Below are 18926 nucleotides of genomic sequence, written 5' to 3'. Positions count from 1 at the left end.
GATAAACATATTTTTAGGATTTTTTTAGATTCTTGCAACATAGGAAAAAAAACTTTACTAAGATTATTAGGTTTTAGTATTTTTTATTATTCAGCGCATAATACTAATTTAGAATGGTTAAAACATCGAGGCATAGCTAGTGTATCATATACATTGTGTTATTACAATAGTATATACACAATAAATTAAAAATAAAGTCACCTAATAAAAGCTTTTTTTTTATAGAATAGGAAGTTGGACGAGCATATGGGCCACCTGATGGTAAGTGGTCACCAAACGCTCTTAGACATTGGCATTGTAAGAAATGTCAACCATCGCTTATAGCCAATGCGCCACCAACCTTGGGAACTAAGATTTTATGTCCCTTGTGCCTGTAATTACACTGGCTCACTCACCCTTCAAACCGGAACACAACAATATCAAGTATTGCTGTTTTGCGGTAGAATATCTGATGAGTGGGTGGTACCTACCCAGACGAGCTTGCACAAAGCCCTACCACCAGTATAGCTTTTTATATATAGCTTTTTATGATATAATATTTTTTACGTTTGCCTGCACATTTATACGTAGCATGTTTTGTTTCTTGCGACATCAACTTGACACACCCACAATTCTTAAGAGGCGTAGAAATTCAAACATGAATAATGATTGTTAGTCAAATATTTTTGGTTCAGACAATGTCAGATGTGATGTAGTGGTCTTAAAGAAAATGATTATATTTTTAGTCAATGTCAACATTGAATTGTGTGAATATAAGTAAGCGTAATACTGAATCGTCACGAGATCTCCGAAGCTCCCAGTCTAAGGCCCAGTCCAAGGCTTATCCCAAGTCCGATAGACTTGAAATTTAGCAAGAATGGATTATAAGCAAATCCTTTTTAAAATATATTCTTTTCATTCTTATCTATACCTGCGAAGCTATTAGGTTAGCTAGTTGTTTATAGTAAAGATGTACTTACTACTTTGTAAAATAATTAAATAGCATCCTTACTAATAGGTGGTATAAATGTGAAAGTGGTCTTAACACATCGCCGAAGTCGCGGGCGGAATCTAGTAAAGTATATAATAAACATCCATCACCAGCCGAAAGACGTCCACTGCTGGACAAAGGCCTCCCTCAAGGATTTCCACGTTAAACTAAACATACATATAATAAACATACAATTAATTAATTATTTAAAATTAAATTAACTTAATTAATTTTTCTCTCAGAATTTCATAGGCTGACTGGATAAGATCCTTGATTGGCATAAGTTCATTATACATTTTTATTTTCTTGTACAGTTAACTGTTTGATAATTATGCACAACAACGAGATTTACAACAAGAACAAAAATATATTTGATATTTAAAATACCAAAATATATTAATATACTCGATGTTTCACTCTGTTGGATTTTTTTATTTTTATTCATTTATTTATTGAAATACACCAACTTATCACTAAACACTTAAACTTAACAATTTATATATATACTCTTACGAAGCGACACATCTATAAACGTGTAAACAAAAAAATAATATAAACCTAGTTTGGTTGTACATACATACACCCTACATAAAAATTTAAAAGTCTAACCGTAACTAATAATACAACAGTTAAGTAAATAATAAAAATATAAAAATAACAAAATTATTATAATATTATTACACTATGAGATCGATTAATCTATTATTTCGTTTATAGGTTAAGGCATTTATATAATATATTTGTTGTAAATAAGTTTATATTGTATGTAAAAGTGTATAATCGTTGATTTTTTACAGTTTAAAATTTCTGTGTTGTGTTTTATTTAATATCTTGTAAGTTATTAATAAAAAAAATATATAATATGCTTTATAAAAACACACACACACAAGTGACGTTTAAAATTAAATGATGCACATTAAATTTCACGACAATCATAGTACCACTGTACTTCCTCGGATTTGAACCCACGATCTTCGATCCTTTAATATTAACTATCCATAATATTGAATAATACTAACCTGTTGTATCGTGGAGTAAAAAATATTTATTTTATTTAATAATATACTAGCTAACCGCCCCGGCTTCGCACGGTTTATTACTTTAGCAGCTAATCATCCCAGCTTCTCCGGTAGATAAGAAGAAAAATCTATTTTAGATAGGATTTGTGCAAAATCTGTTCTTAGCGAGCGTCATGTCGGGGAAGGAGTACCTGACAAATTTCAATTCTATCGAGAAGGTTTTAGAGCTTATTCCACCACGCTGCTCTAATGCGGGTTGGCGGAATACAAATGTGGCTGAATTTCAGTGAAATTAGACACATGCAGGTTTCCTCATGATGTTCTCCTTCACCGTCAAGCACGAGATGAATTATAATCACAAATTAAACACATGAAAATTCAGTGGTGCTTGCCCCAGTTTGAACCTAAGATCATCGGTTAAGATTCACGCGCTCTTATATATATATATATAAGCGAGAGAGAGATGGCCCAGATTTCTATTATATATATAATAGAAATTCAATCATTATTAAAGTTTCATTAATGCTAAGAAAAAATAAAAGAATATCGTTTAAACAAGCCCGATAGTGTTTATTTTTTATTCTTCGCGTTGGATTTAAATAGAATTTTGATTGAGAAGTTTAAGCCCATAGCGGGCTATATTTCATTCAACATTTTCATTTAAATTTTTGTTTAATCCAATAAAAACAGTGACATGAAATAGCTAAAAATAAATTTATAGGCTGCCAGGTGAACGTAACAACAGAAAATTCACCAATAACCAATCTCCGCGTCACGTGGCCTGCATGTATTTGCATACAAACCAATTTAAGGATTTCAAAATAATTCGTTTTAATTTTTGTGGTTAATTATGTCGATCGAAATGCGATCCGCAAACTGTTAGCCGAATCAGTTTTTATGGATTGTTGTGTTCAGCGAGTGGTATTTAAAGTGATTTTTGATTAATTAAAAATATATTATTATTTAAACCATAAATCTAACTAGAATGTGTCGTTAGTAGTTAGTCAGTACTTAGTTAGTAGTATTAATTGACGATTAGTGATTTAATAATAGACTTTATTAGTAAAAATAATTTGATACAAATTCGTTTATAATATTAATTTTACTATATTTACGGTGATATAGTCACTCCTAGCTGGTTCGCGGCGATTTTGTCCGCGTGAAAGTTTTATTACGATGTATGGAAAAAAAAAAACATTTCGTATTCTGTTACCCTTTTTTTACCGCGCACAATCATTTTTAGAAAAAAATATTCAATATATAAACACATGGCTTATAATGATTTTTTTGTATGAATTGAAGAAGAATATCAAATTCTTTAAGTGACTTTTTTCATTGTTACACGATTTCATGTTGCCACAAGTTGAGTTTAACTTATCTGTTAAACGTGTGTAGTTATTATAGTAGATAAGGACAGACAAACACAAAAATGCATTTTTATATGATATGCTTGTGACCTATGTCTTAAAAAAACTACGAGACTTTTTATTTCATAGTCATTCACGGCCATATTTTGTGATTCTGCCTCCGTTCACTTCGCAGACACATTTTTATCGTCAAAAATGTATTAAAAAAATTAGCGATAGCATTTGTAAAAAAAAAAACAGATCACAATGTGTACAAGCTTTATACTAAAGATGTGAAATTTATTGTTAATGTTAAAGTAAGAAAAATGGCATGTCTCGTAAGAATTTCAAAGTACGTATAGGCTAAACTACATCGCGTGTTGCACGTTGCCTTTGTACACTTGCTTTAGAATTCTTTTACAAATGATAACACTCTGTAGCTTTATATTTATTACATTATTTTCTAGTGTAGTTAAGTTAAGCTATAAATCAGGATGTGCCTTAAATTAAATACTTAAAAAATGGCCTCTAGTATTATTGTGCATAATGTATATATTATGTTCTAGAAATACATGTGCGATGATTATTCAAAAACTACTTTTCTATATCAATATTAATATATTTTTAGGTCAATAGTTAATTTAACACTCAATAACACATATTTAATTAAAAGTAGAATATTTGAAGTGCATACATAATATTATTTTAATTTATTTCGTGGTAGGGCTTTGTGCAAGCCCGTTTGAGCAACTCATCTGATATTCTACCGCCAAGCAACAATACTTCTGCGTTTTATTGTTGCGTTTGATCGGTGAGTGAGCCAGAGTTACAGGCACAAGGGAGATAAATTCTTAATTTCCAAAGTTTTTTTTATACAATAGGTAGGTGGGCCAAGTGATTTGTTTTTGTTGTTTGGTTAGTGATCGCCAACGCACATAGTCATTGGCATTGTAAGACATGTTAACCATCACTTACATCTCCAATGCGCCATCAAATGGCGACGAACGGAATGGTTAATGTTTCTTACACCGTCTATGGGCGATGGTGACCACGTACCATAAGGTGGCCCGTTTGCGAGTCCGTCTACATGTTTAATAAAAATATACCAGCAATGAAAACAAAAAAACAAACAAATAAAGTAATAAATTTTAATAAAGCCGATATAGAATCCACGCTCAATATTTCTTCCTTAACAATCAGCAAAAAAATTGTGTTCCACCCTTTACGAGCCTTTTATTGTCATTCGCATCAAAGAAGAAAATCACACGACGCGACATCATAAAACGCTAAAGTCAATAGACGACGATACAATCGCTAATAATATATTAATTTTAGGTAGGTATTTAAGTTTATGAAAAAAAAATTTAAATTTTTAAATAGAGTATTTTTAATTAAATATAATTTTAAATTATTAATAAAATGAATAAGCTACTTATACGAGTAGCACCTACTTAAAATAATATTTAATGTTACAAATACTATCTACAGATATAATAAAGCAGTAGACGCCGTGTGTCTGTATATTGAATGATAAATTGAATCAGTTCATGAAAAAACGTGAACACTAAAATACATATTTTGTAAATTTTATTTGTATGTACACCTCTCCAAAACTACTGAATGGATTATTTGCGGAATGGATTGAATGGATGCGGTATCAACAGGTAGATTAAGCTTAGCTTGAAGCAATATTTAGGGTTTGTTTTATTGAAATCCGATGACAGAGAAATAACGCTATCATCATTTTAAATAATTTAAATTCTTCTTCAAAGCATAAAACAGTAGAAGTCGTGTATCTGTACATTGAATAAATTTATAAAAAAGAAGTGTGAACGATGAGAAATGAGTAATAGAATATGAAACTGTTTTTTTTTTTTAAATATATGATAGTAAAACGTTCACGCGGACGAAGGCGCGAGCACTAGTTAGTGTGAAATAAAATACAAAAAGTTTTAAATACTTTACATCAAATGTACGACTGTTTTGACTTTATGAAGCCTTATAGTTTTCAACTACAAAATTCAACCTACTTAAGTCGAATTTTCATAAATAGTTTCTACAAAATTTATATTTCACTTTACTTTACATAACAATAATCAAATTTAAATTTTGTTCAGAGTTAAACAAACGGCCGGTTTATTTGTATGTATATAAGTTTGCTGAGCAAAAATTATCTTAACAAAGGGAGAACTGATGTGAAAAAGTTTGAGATTCTCCGCTTTATTTTAAATAAACTATTAAACTGACGAGCCCTTTTAAACAAATGGCGTTTCAAAGAAGTTTTGTGGATAAATTAAATTATTTTGCTTAAAATATTTATTAATTTTGCGCAGTCCGTACAGTTGCTTTTTTATGTAAATTATTATAAGTTAAAAGAACCGAACCGAGATGGTCTTGTGGATGATAAAATGTTAATAACTGTAAATCTTAGGATCAAATCCGGGTAAGCAATACTGGGTTTTCACGTAATACTTAATTGAACGTACTGAGAGTGAGATTGGTTCACCATTTTAAAGTCGCTCAGCGAGCCATGGAGAGGGCTTTGCTCGGAGTTTCTCTGAAGGATCGAATCCCAAATGTGGTGATCCGACAGAGAACCAAGGTTATCGACATAGCCCAAAGGATTCGTAAACTGAAGTGGCAGTGGGCTGGACACATATGTCGCAGAACCGACGACCGTTGGAGTAGATGCGTTCTCGAGTGGAGACCACGCCTTGGAAAACGTAGCGTAGGACGCCCTCCAGCTAGGTGGAGTGGCGATATACGCAAGGTAGCGAATGGAGATTGAGAGCTGAAGATCGAGCTCAGTGGCGTGCCATTGGAGAGGCCTATGTCTAGCAGTGGACGACAAAAGGATGATGATGATGAACGAATTTGTATTTATAATTCATTTTGAGTTCGGGATTTGCACACAATTTACAAAAAAAAAAGTATTGGTAGATCATATAATCTGCTAAGGCGGCTTTATCATTCACAGTGATCTCTTCCGGGCAACTTCTATTAAGGATGAAAGCAAGAACAAAGATTGAGTATAGTTGTGCACTTAAAAATAACTAAAATTCATATATACACCTAATAATGTAACATGAAATATTTATTTGACAAATAATAATTTTGCAAACGACTTTTAAAAATGTAAAGATTCAGCTTGACGAATTTCTCGAGGCAGGGAATTCCATAATTTGACTGCTTTTACTGACTGTAATAAAACCATGAGCAAAGTAAGCTTGCATTGGGTAATTAGCGGGCAGTGTGTTGTCTTTAAATTTGTAATAGATATGATACATTATAGATGTGAAGTCACAAATTTAAATTATATTTTTAAATTAATGAAAATGTTTGTCATCAGATAATTGGACGCCATCTTCGCGAGCAAAGAGCAAGAAACAAGAATAGTGCCGTGTCATTATTGGACTGTGCTCTCCGTGGGGTCACATCGCTATCTTCAGCTTCAATAGCTGAACTGGCTGGTGTAGGTCTGCATGGTCTGGTCATATCATCTGGTGACATTAAGCGTGTGCAGCAAGGCGCCTTTAGTAGTATATCTGCGACGCTGCTTGCTTTAGGTAATGTATAAGTTATTCTTTGTATTTTTAATAGTAAGGTTTATAACAGGTATGAGTAAATAGTTTTCCCCCTTTATATAATTAATAATAATAATTAAACGGAGCCATAATAGTACAGTAAAACAGACGCAGAAGTAAAAAAAGTAATTAACTCATTAGAAAATGTTAGGTACCTTTCATAATAAACTAAAGGTACATCAAATGTTTTCAATAAAAATATCTGTGTTTAACTGGGTTAAGTGCTCAGTGTAATTGCAGGAATAATAGATGCGAAGGTTAACAGCATTAACAATGTACACGTGGTAGGCTAGTTAAGAAACTTTTTCTTCTTTTAGTAATGGGTCAAGGGATAAATCAGAATTAGTGTTTGAAAAAAAAATATTACTTTGTTAATGCTTCGTTGTTTAATTCCTTTTTACAATGTTTTACTTTAAAAAAGATACGTCTATTATATGGATGGTGGCGCTCTTAGGGGTAAGACTCGTTTGGCATCATGCCCCCTCTCCGTTGATATTGTTGTCATAATTATGTTATTATAATAATAAAAAAAATATATTTAATAGTTTCAATAACGAAATTTTATGATTTTATTTATTTTACTTCATATTTAAATATGTGTTATTCTTTAATTATTATTAACTTTACTATTACTTTTAATAACCAATTTAGGTCGTATCGTGGCAGTTTTATTTTATATGTAATGTTTTATTACAGGTTTACCTAACAATCAACTTCCGTCCGTGCCAACTGAAGCGTTAGCATACCTCGCCTTTTTAGACCGTTTGGATCTTTCTAATAACAAAATACATATATTGGATTCAAACTCGTTTAAGGTAAAGTATTTCAAATATGTAATATTTTTTTATTATTTAAAAATGATAGGCAGACTTGACTACCTGATCATCGCCGCCAATAGACATTCGTATTGTAAGAAGTATTAACCATTTCTTACATCATCAATGTCCATCGTCAATCTACCAACCTTGGGAACTAAAATTTTATGTCACTTGCAACTAATGAATACTGGCTCACTCAACCTTAAAACCGGAACACAAAAATTTTAAGCATTGCTGTTTAGCTGATATTATAATATCTGATGAGTGGGTAGTACCTTCCCAGGGCTTGTACAAAGTTCTGCCACCTAGTGAACTACCTTATTTATTGTATTTATCTAGAAATGTTTTTATTAATTAATTTAAAAAAGAAATATTGCATCATTGTAAGTATATAGAATCGTCAAAAAAGCACAGATCACTATAACATTAAGTCGTACAAATAAAAATACTTAAATATGATTGAATTATTAGTACTGGCAGTATATTATATTTCAGGGGATATTACTTGAAATATTTATTTTAACTCGTGTTAGATTAATATAATATTACTAGCTAAGTTTTAATTATTTCGCAGAAATCACATAACATACTAAATATTTATCGTTAAGTTACAATAAAAGTATAAGAATACTAACTTTAATTACAGAAAGTGACTCAAGTAGCGTTTTTTATTATATTATCTATAAAATAAACATTAAAATTCTTTGTGTTAGCTTAAGCCGTTTAGTCGATAAGACATACAGGTATTTTTCAAGATTATTTATATCGCCTCGGTAGCGCAGTAGGCAGCGCGTAAGTCTCATAATCTTAAGGTCGTGAGTTCGATCCTCACCCGGGGCAATATATTTTGAAATCCTAATTATTTTTTTAATATAAGCACCTGAGCGACCGAATTTAACTTGCTTCTAATATTTGGTTATAAAAAACTTTTGTAAAAAAATGCCTTTTTTCAGGACACTGATATCGATAAACTTAAAAAGCAAAACCTTGACTTAACATATTCTAGCGTCAAACAGCAGTACATAGTGTAGATGTAAACCAGTTTCAAGGGTAAGTGAGCCGGTATAACTATAGGCACAAGGGAAATAACAATATATTATTTCCAAAAGTTGGTAGCGTATTGGTGTAAGGATTGGTTAAGCGCCAATATAATAGGGCGGGGGTGACTTACATTCAGGAGGTCCATTTGCCCTTATGTCTACTTTTTATATACATATTAAAAAATTATAACTTTCTTTTGACAGGGTATTAAAAATCTCACCTACCTGGACATGAGTGACAATCAGCTGACGAATATATCGCCGGGCGCGTTTGAACCTTTATCCAAGCTCTCCGTGCTACGACTTAGAGGCAATTTACTTAAAGTGTCCGCGCTGAATGCCTTGAAGGTATTCCATTGTTGTTTTTTTTATAAGGATCCGTGTGATCTAAATATTATTTTTTTATATAGTTTAGTGTTTGAACCTCAAAATTCAATATAAATCACTACACTTATTGATTGTCACATTAAAAACTACCATCGACCTGAGAATAACTGTCGAAAAACATTTAGCGTGTTTATTTTCATAATTTTTTATTATGTCGTAATAATGTAGAGTATGATTGTTGCTTTATTAATTATATATTATAGCCTGAAAAGATTGTGACCCATTGGAACTAAATAGTACACAGTGGGAGGGTACGAATAAGGGCAAGACTTTCTTTATTATTAAAAGGCTAATAAATTTATTTACAACAATATATCGAAACCACGCTAAACAATTTATATGTGATATGAAATATTGCTAAGAAGCAATTATCTGTAGTCGATTAACAGTATTAATACTAATTATTACTACTAGTAAAATATTGGGACTACATAACATCTATATAAGAAAAAAAAATACTTATTATTGGTGCAACTTGGAACAAGAAACATATACATATATATTTCATTAAAATATAACAAGTAAGTCATTCTTTCTGGTTTTGTGCTATTTGTATATAAATAATTGTATGGGTATATTGACTTATTCATATCATAAGGAATTGGCTTCGATTTGATTATATTATTATGAAACAACGCCTTTTCAGTGTTTAAGGTATATATATATATATATATATATATATATATATATATATATATATATATATATATATATATGTTGTCTCCACACACGTGTGTGCCTGCCTATTTTCATATTCAGGCTGCATTACAATAAAAAAAATTGTTTGCGATTTTTGTGTTTGATCTTATTGGAATTCTGGATTCCTAGATTCACCATCCAGGTGTTCGGCTAGGCTGTCCATGATGGACACTATTATTGATCGCAGTATTGTAATAATTATCGTTCTAAGCTACACAGAACATGTATCGAGTCACGTCACGTATCAACAGCTTCATCATTTCGGACTTCCAATCATATTACAATTTAAATATAATAATGTTACAATTCATTTTGAACGTAACGTATTCTAATATTCATTGCGCATTATTTTATCGTATTTAACATAATATTATTAGTTATCTGATGCAATTTAATTATTTCGTTATTTGAATTATGTAAATTTATGGCATGTTGAAAGTTTTGTTGATCACTCACTCTTTTCTTAATCTAGTTTAGCTTATAAAGAAGATCGGAATCTTCATAGCCCTGCTTGGGTCAAATAAACTCATAGTAATTCTCAATAATAGAAAGTTGTCAGAATTACACTCTTGAACTAAGAAAAGCACGAAATATTGCAAAGAATTCGCGTCATCTAAAATGAGAGCGAGGGAATAAAAAGTGCAACTGTGTTCTATTATATGTCTATAGCTCTTGAGTTTACGTGTCTGTAATTCGGTTACACATTGGATAATTTTTCAAGCAATCTACAGATTTAAATGTCTATTCAAAAATATCCCTTGAATTTATCTTAATTATAATAACAACTTTAAGGAGTACATAATTTCTAATATCATGAATGCAACATAATATTCCTGAGGTGCACAATTGTATTCCAAGTGGTCAAAATACTATCTTCAGTCGCTCAAAGCTAATCATACTGTATGTGATGTCTTTGAATAATGGATGAGACTTGCAATGTGTTGAATAGAGGCTAGACGGTGCGAGAGCAGTCAGGCGTTAAAGTCTATATCTTGTAGGATTAGTTCCTATGCATTTGTTATATAGCCACATAAATAAGAAAGCTGTAATATTGTATATGATTAAATAAATATGTAAAAATAATTGCAAATATATTTTGAAGAAATGTTTTCAGGAATTGTTATTGTTAAATAATTGTGAATTAACCATTTTATTGTTCGATTGTTAGTTCGAAAAATATTGAATTGAGAGTGATGCTTGGCCGGATTTTATTTCACAGTCTTCAATTACTCTTGGCGTGTGCTATGCACTGGATTATCTTGTTTCTTAAGATTATAATATAAATTACTTCCAGATTTGACAGTATAACTTATTCCTACAGATGGATTAACATAAATGTTTTCATCGTTAATATAATTCCGTCAATCATGAAACACGCATAGATATATATTAATCATACATGTTTGTTACAGGAAGCGCATTATTTAAAGGAACTCGACGTTTCGGGTAACGCACTAGAAGGACCGGTTGGACCGTCCACAGTACCAGCTCTCAGCTTTTTGGAAACCCTACACTTGTCCGATAACACATTTGCGAGCATCCGACGAGGGGCTTTAGCAGGTGTGAATCCAAACATTTTAAGTGTTACATAGAGTATTTATTGGAGAAATAACCTGTACCAATAAGTACCGATGTACTTATTGATGTAGTTTAGTCACGACGCATTTTGTACTCTTTGTTAAATGAGAATATTCTTGGATATATCTATTTACCAAAATAAGATGTTATGTAATATATAGTCGCCATATATGGTGCCAGCTTGGTGGATCAATTTCTCGATCCTTTTTTCAACAACATAGGAGACCTTGTTAAGATGTGTAATACTGGGGCACAATTCTACTAACAAATTGTCACGTTATCGCAATCGAATCGAAGCGTGATCGTTGCCATTTTTCCGTTTTCCTATTCTTTAATTTAATTATCGACTATTGCCATACAGGTTAACAACTATGTTTGATTTCGAAATAACGGTATATGTTAACATATGATCGGTTCGGTTCCGATTCGAATAAATACAGATGATTCAAATTTGGATCGGAATTGAATCGGAAACGTATTGTAATCGTTATAAATTAGTAGAAATCGGCCTTTGTCAAGTAACAGTAATTAATTACTTACGTGATCGTAGCTAAGCAATATAAGTTCACCCTTTACATTTTAGCCATACTAAAATCGATGTATGGGTCACTCTTTAGTAATTTCTGTAATTAATGTAATTTAATGCTCCCAGTATTCTTGTCACCATTCCACGCTGTCACGATTTGTACAGTAACTATTTTTAATTTTTATTTGTATATATTTAAGGCTTTCATGTAAATTTAATAAATATGTGTTATATTATAATAAAAAAATAAGAAATATATCGAACAAAAAACCAGTTTTACTACTACATATTTGAGTATATTTATAATATTTCTGTTAAAACGTTTTTGATTAGAACTTCTAAATTCGAATTTTTTAGGCTTTGTATTTAATGCTGAATTAATATATATTTTTAATCTGTTATTACTGAATGTTTATTTTTTTAGGTCTTACAAATCTCACGCATTTAAATCTTCATAACAATCAGATCGACGTGTTAGAAGACTACGCTTTCAAGCATCTTGCTAATCTCTCACACTTGGACCTTTCTCATAATGAAATTGTAGCCGTCTCAGGTAAGCTTCTTCATTTAACGTAACATTATTATCTTAGAAAAATATATGCTTAAAATTTGAAAAAAGAACATTGAAAATTACTTTTTAGTATTATACTGTAAATTTAAACAGCATTGAGAAAAAAAAATATTATTATATTTTTTAAATTTAACATTCGTAATGTAGGATTAGATGTGCCAAATTTGATTAGATCCGGCGCGGGATAACGTCCATTGTGAAAGTTCTTTGTCGAACGAAGTCACTGACGTTTCAATTTCCGTTACAAAAAGGTAGAAATCTGGGAACAAAAGGAAAAGAATCTCAGCAGAGATTTTTTTTGTTATATTTTTTCAATATTTTCTTAATATATTTGAATTATTGTTTCCAACTACCTTCATGTTCGTTAATCTGCGTTTTTTATATAAATGATAAATTAAATCAAAAACAAAATATTCTTTACACCGGTCGACATGTTAAAGTATTGAATTATATGTAAAGCCTGTTTTTTAAGGCTGATATACACTACACTTCAGAATCTGAGCGTGCTACGGAGCTTTTGTTGTTTTACAATAAAAAATTAACCCTGTACACGACGTATCAAATGTTTATAAGAGCTTACGTGAATAAAGTTTATTATTCATTTAATCTGCATTATCCAAAGTAACATTGCTTTTTTTTTAATTTTTGTATTTGCCATGAAATATATTCATAAGTTATCTATAAATAATGATGAAATTGTCGTCAATTTTGTACAGGCGCATCATTAGCACAGTTAATAAATTTGGCACACTTGGACCTGTCACACAACTTTCTCCGGTCTCTCTCTGCGGAACCTCTGAAGGCTCTTCATCATCTCACAGATCTCCTGCTCCATGATAACGATATATCAATGATTGAAGACGGAGCTCTTGTACAGCACAAGGACTTGCGTCGGTTTACTATTGAAGGTAATGGCGATACGATGACACGCAGTTTGGTAGTCACACACAGTTGGGACGGAGACCGAGTTAAAGAATCTTAGATCGTCTCATTTCTTTTCATACATGTTATGTCATTCGATGTTATAATATTTACAAGCATCATTTATAGGTTGCAGTAGAGTGATTCATTAAGAACTCACTTTATTACATACATGTGAAATTTTGACTTATGGAGTGTTTACTATTTTGATTTGTGTATTCTTGAAATGTTATAATTATTATGGTCAATGTCGCATATCACTTTCTGACATTTCACAACCGTTTTCTGGGATTCGAGTTTGTTCTTACAGAACAGCTCTAAAGTTGATATGTAAACTTAATTTTTTTATGATTCTCAATATCATCATGAATAGGGAAGTTCAGTATATGTTATATGTTGATTTTGTTTAGCTTGTGTCATTCACAGAATTTTTATCTCGTAAAATAAGATACCACAAGGACAGTTTAAAAAACTACGTCGGACAAATTTACTTAAATATGTAAAATAACTTATATTTATAATTTAGAAATATGTTTAAATACCTTCTAATAATAGGAAAGACATTGTTAAATAATATGGACTAGAATCTTTAGCATATGTTTTACGTATGTATCATTTACATGATGAGCCCTAAAAGTAATAATATTATTTTATTTTAAATGGTATGATTATTCGACTGTCCGTATGTTCATATTTGGGTATTGTTTAGCATCAGACGTTTGGTGTGGGGCGACGTTGTAACCTCTTTGTTCGGCTGTCGAAACGCCACCCAAAGCTTTTGTGCATGACTCCACTGTTCGTGGTTATTCCTTTATGAGACTTTTATGGGAAAATAATTTTATGGTGCTTTTTCTTTTTTCGGAGCAAAATATTTTGACGCTATGTTATTTACGGTTTTCTTGGAAAAGTAATTGATAAAAGTTTGTAACTGTTACGAGGTGCTTGTGCATGGTGTTCATTGATAAATCCGTATACGAAAATACGAGTATTAACTGAGTTTCATTACTTTACATTAAAATTTCAGTCGTTGGAAATATTCATTAAATTCGATGTGCATTGTCAAAAGTTAAAACGCAAAAAACTTCCTCGATAATCACGGCTTTCACAAAGGAAATAAAAGTAACAAAGAACAATTGTTTGATTGTCGTTAATTTTAATTCCAACCCATTTATACTCACGAACTCATAAAGATAAATTCGTTCTCTTTTGCAGATAATCCACTTAATTGCGATTGCTTAATGGCTGGCTTTGCGAGGTGGTTGCGGGAGGCAAAAAACCTGCCTCAATCAGATAAATCAGCAGCCGTTTGTGCCACGCCACCTCATTTAGAGGGAGCATTAATATCTCGACTATCGAAAAACAAACTTTGCGACGATGAACATGTCGATACGAAAGTTATTGATGAAGATAATTTTGATTATAATAAAGTAATTGAGAATACAATAGACGATCAAGACAAGGATGATCCTGTAGATGTGTACGGAGATAAACCTGATGGATTAGACGATGACATTTATGACGAAGAGTTGGAAGTTCCGGCTGAAGAAGACTTGCCTATCTCGAAGTCTAAAGTAATGTTAATTTTTGTGTTCTCACAAGACTAATAATAATATAATAATATCCTGGGACATTTTCACACACGGCCATCTGATCCCAAATTAAGCTTGTACAAAGCTTGTGCTATGGAAACCAGACAACTGATATACAACATATACTATTTTTCTTTTGTAAATACATACTTATATAGATAATTACACCCAGACTAAGGACAAACAGACATGTTCATGCACACAAATGTCTGTCCTGGGTGGGAATCGAACCCACAACCTTCGGCGTGAAAGGCAAGTGTTCTACCAACCACGCCAACCGGCTCGTCAAGACTATTTCTTTAATTATAAAAAATAATTAAGTAATAAATAATAATAAGCAGTGATATAAGTACAAATAATAAAAATATAAATCCATCAATTAATTTAAATAAAATAAAAATGTATTCTTTTACATAACTTCAAAAATATATTTTTCAATTTATTGAAATTATTGTTTACGCATACTTCGAAGTGTTCTTTATTTATTTATTCATCGATAACTTTATCGAATTTTAATATCGTGATAGAAAGTCATTCCTGTCGAGGTTGTGTGCGGAATATCCAATGCCATATTTTAATATTATGATGAAGCATCACCTCACCAATGAAGGAGGGCACTTTGCATCGTCTAAGAAAATTTCTTGAAGAGAATAGATCGGAAGGAGTTTAATAAAACTTCGCGTCTACGTTTTTCCTAGGAAATATTTCATTAAATCAATATCGCGGAATCACTTACTTAATATTATAATTAAATAGCTAATAATATTTTATGTTTTCGAGTGATTCAATTTATTACTCGTATTAAAAATGATTTGACATATCAAATAGGATTATTTGTTCGTATCATGGAGTTCATAATGCAATAAATTTAACCATTTCGTATATCAAAAATCTAGTTAAAAAAATAAATTAACACAAAAAAAATTGTCAGGTACAACTTATAGATTCTTGGTACGATGACGAAGAAGTACATTTATCTTGGACGTTGGAACCGCCATCTACGCGACGATACAGATGTACAGGTGTGACGGCGTCCAAGAGCGGTGGACTCCCTAAGCACGTTGCTTGCCACAGAGCTCCACCATCGAATGTAATTTTAAGAGGCTTGAAGATTGATCCCATAGAAAAATATACGTAAGTAACATTATATTATAAATAAATAATTAATACAAAGTATTGATAGATAAAAAACAAAACTGGATATAATTTTTCCTATTTTTTATTCTGCGGTGTTAGCAAATCGATCGATCGCTTAACAAGTTTTTAATTATTAGAACAAAGTATAATTATTTTTAATAATCCTATACATTATTTATATATATTATGGATGCGACAAATGTAATGATAATTGCTGATATTAAGATTGAACGACACTTGATAACCTCTTATAAGGTTAGCACTGTACGGAACATTTAATTTTATCTTAAGATAAAATTGATGTATATAATAATTTAATATTCATGTTATTGCTAGAAAATGTTAAAGATTCGAAGAATTTAATAAACTTCGTTATATGTTTAGATTGTATTTTTTATCTTGAAAAATTATCGAGGGTATAAAAATATCCAAGATATTAACGTAGTTTTTAAATTAGATTAACGAAATTTAATTTTGCACGCTCTTATACGGTTCATAAGGCAATAAAGGGTAGAGAATTTTATTATTCTATGAATTGGTATTATTATTACGAGACAAAACAATATAATTAGTCTATTTCTAATCGATACTTTAATAGTTTTTTGGTTAAATTAAAAATTAAATACGGTTTACATATTTATGAAGTTAAAGAAAGATTAATCGAGAGGTAACATTTATACCATTTACTTCAATGTGTAGACTGAGATGACTCAGTGGGTAGAACATGTGGATTAACTTAACAGAAGATCAGTTCAAACTGGATCAAAATCGGCACGACTAAGTTTCTGAGTGAAAAAGAAAAACATCATGTGAACCTTATTTTATGCAAATAAGCCATTCTTATTATTTTTATTAATATTGTTCAGAAATCTGTACGTTTCATGATCTTGGCATGGCCACTTACAGCAGGTGCCATGTGCACCGAGGAATGAACGTTATTTGCCTTGCACTTTTACGAGCTCTAACATTAATTTTAAATTTTATCATAACAGATTCTGCATAGCTTTAGAAGAGATGGACAGCAATGACGTTCCCATGGCTCTAGTTTTGGGTTGTGGTGCACCACAGCTCGTGAGACAACGAGCTGCCTATATTACTGTCAGACCTTTACCAATTACCGTTCCAGATCGAGAAGTTTTGAGGTAAATCACGGATGTCACTAAATATAGTTTTCTTATTAAAATACACTGACAATCCTCAAGGTTTTTTTTTATCAAATGTTTATTTTAAATTTTATTGTTTTAGAGTATCCGAAGTCCGGTCAAATGTCACAATTGAAGGACTTCTCACTGTTTTAGTTTCTGTAATGGGAATGCCGCTTTCGAAACCGCAATATATTTTACCAAGATCCCAAAGAGTGTCAACAGCTGACACCAGATTCTTGCCCTTGCATAATTGTTACGTAATTTTAGCAGTTTTATCTAGAGGATCCCTGGTGGCGCAAAAAGATACACCATGCCAGGAAACTTTAGAAGTGTCCATGGAAGGGTTTATTCGAGGTCCTTACAAAGTTTGCGCGTCAATATCGAAGTTCAAGGTCAGCGAAATGCATCCAATTTGTGTCGTACCACAATTGTTGGAACCAGTCGGAACTTTAGAAATGAAATCTGGATTTAGAAATCTTAATTCGGCTTTGGTTGGTGTTGCATTGGGTTTGATGATAATAGTTATAGGACTGGTTTGGTTCGTGAGAAAAATGTTAAAGAAACCAGCAGAATTTCCAGCTCATAGGTGTTTTAGGACTGAACCTGCACCGGAAGAAAATCTTAGAGCTAGTTACGTCATGCTTACTGCGACTTCCAAGGTTTGATGATAACGATAATTTAAAAGGATGACGAAGTTACTTGTGTTATTACAAAACTTAGTATTGATTGTAATTTATTGTATGAAATGCTACTGTAATATATTCATATATTAACACGCACATTTCAAAATACAATATTTTGGTTATTTCATTATTTACATGTAGATTTATGATAAGTATTTTTTTATTTGTTAAATATTTTAGAATATTTTCCCTAGTCTTGTAAAGCGTTTAAAAATTATAATACTCTGTGTCTAACACGCAATTAATGTTGTCACAAAAAATGAATGTATTTTATTAGTATTTTTTTAATGTATAAAACAGCGTTTCAATATTTTTAATAAGATTATTTGGCTATTTAAAGTATTGATAATGCATTTAATTTAACTGCGCAAATAATAATAAGTATATTGTATAACAAGTATGTACATTTGATTCCAGGAATGTTTTATTGATTACAATTAACGTTTATAAACATTTAAACGTGATAACGCGGTTAATTATTTTGTTAAGTAATTAATATAATCTCTTCTATTAACTTAGCGTCAAAAATGACTGATTGGTTTATATTTATATTTAATAGATTATTAATAAACTTCTATAGAATGTTAATATGAGAAATCTATATTTTTTTTGTGCAAAATTTTATTAAAACTTTATTGTAAGATCCAAATTAAAAGGTCATTAATTAATGTTTTTTGAAGTTTTATAATAAGCTATTTTAAGATTACACCCGGATTAATAAGTAATTATTTGTACAATAATAATAATTCCAATTTGATTTAATTGTTATTTTATTATATGAATTAATGCTTAATTATTTCTTCTATGAAGATTAATATTAAAATATTTTTTTATACTAATGTATTAACACGAGGCTTGTCTGTTTAGGTAAAGTGGCGAAGACGCCGTGTCAAGAAAATGTATTTTATGATTG

At 31.1% G+C, this 18926-nt stretch overlaps 2 protein-coding genes and 1 non-coding gene across 4 annotated transcripts in view; 2 read left to right on the top strand and 1 right to left on the bottom strand.

Annotated features, from left to right (window-relative positions):
• Positions 1 to 18926, bottom strand: part of LOC126777711 (lysozyme-like) — a 127400-nt gene that overhangs the window by 40067 nt on the left and 68407 nt on the right. The window lies entirely within an intron of this gene.
• LOC126777626 (slit homolog 3 protein) overlaps positions 1 to 18926 on the top strand; it is a 114841-nt gene that overhangs the window by 86256 nt on the left and 9659 nt on the right. The window contains exons 3-12 of one of the 2 annotated variants that reach the window (XM_050500724.1): positions 6685 to 6901; positions 7616 to 7734; positions 8982 to 9125; positions 11276 to 11423; positions 12392 to 12520; positions 13255 to 13446; positions 14672 to 15030; positions 15980 to 16182; positions 17178 to 17327; positions 17431 to 17699. In XM_050500724.1, coding sequence (XP_050356681.1) covers positions 6685 to 6901; positions 7616 to 7734; positions 8982 to 9125; positions 11276 to 11423; positions 12392 to 12520; positions 13255 to 13446; positions 14672 to 15030; positions 15980 to 16182; positions 17178 to 17327; positions 17431 to 17699 — 1930 coding nt within the window. Of the gene's footprint in view, positions 1 to 6684; positions 6902 to 7615; positions 7735 to 8981; positions 9126 to 11275; positions 11424 to 12391; positions 12521 to 13254; positions 13447 to 14671; positions 15031 to 15979; positions 16183 to 17177; positions 17328 to 17430; positions 18263 to 18926 lie in introns of those variants that run through there. The other variant, XM_050500723.1, reaches the window with a different exon arrangement.
• On the top strand, positions 8505 to 8577 carry Trnam-cau (transfer RNA methionine (anticodon CAU)). The gene has a single exon. It is a non-coding gene; the product is annotated as a tRNA-Met (tRNA).

Source organism: Nymphalis io, chromosome 23 (assembly GCF_905147045.1).
Source record: "Nymphalis io chromosome 23, ilAglIoxx1.1, whole genome shotgun sequence".
NCBI lineage: Eukaryota > Metazoa > Arthropoda > Insecta > Lepidoptera > Nymphalidae > Nymphalis > Nymphalis io.
The sequence above is the reverse complement of the archived record's forward strand: the minus strand, read 5'-3'. Positions and strand labels throughout refer to the sequence as shown.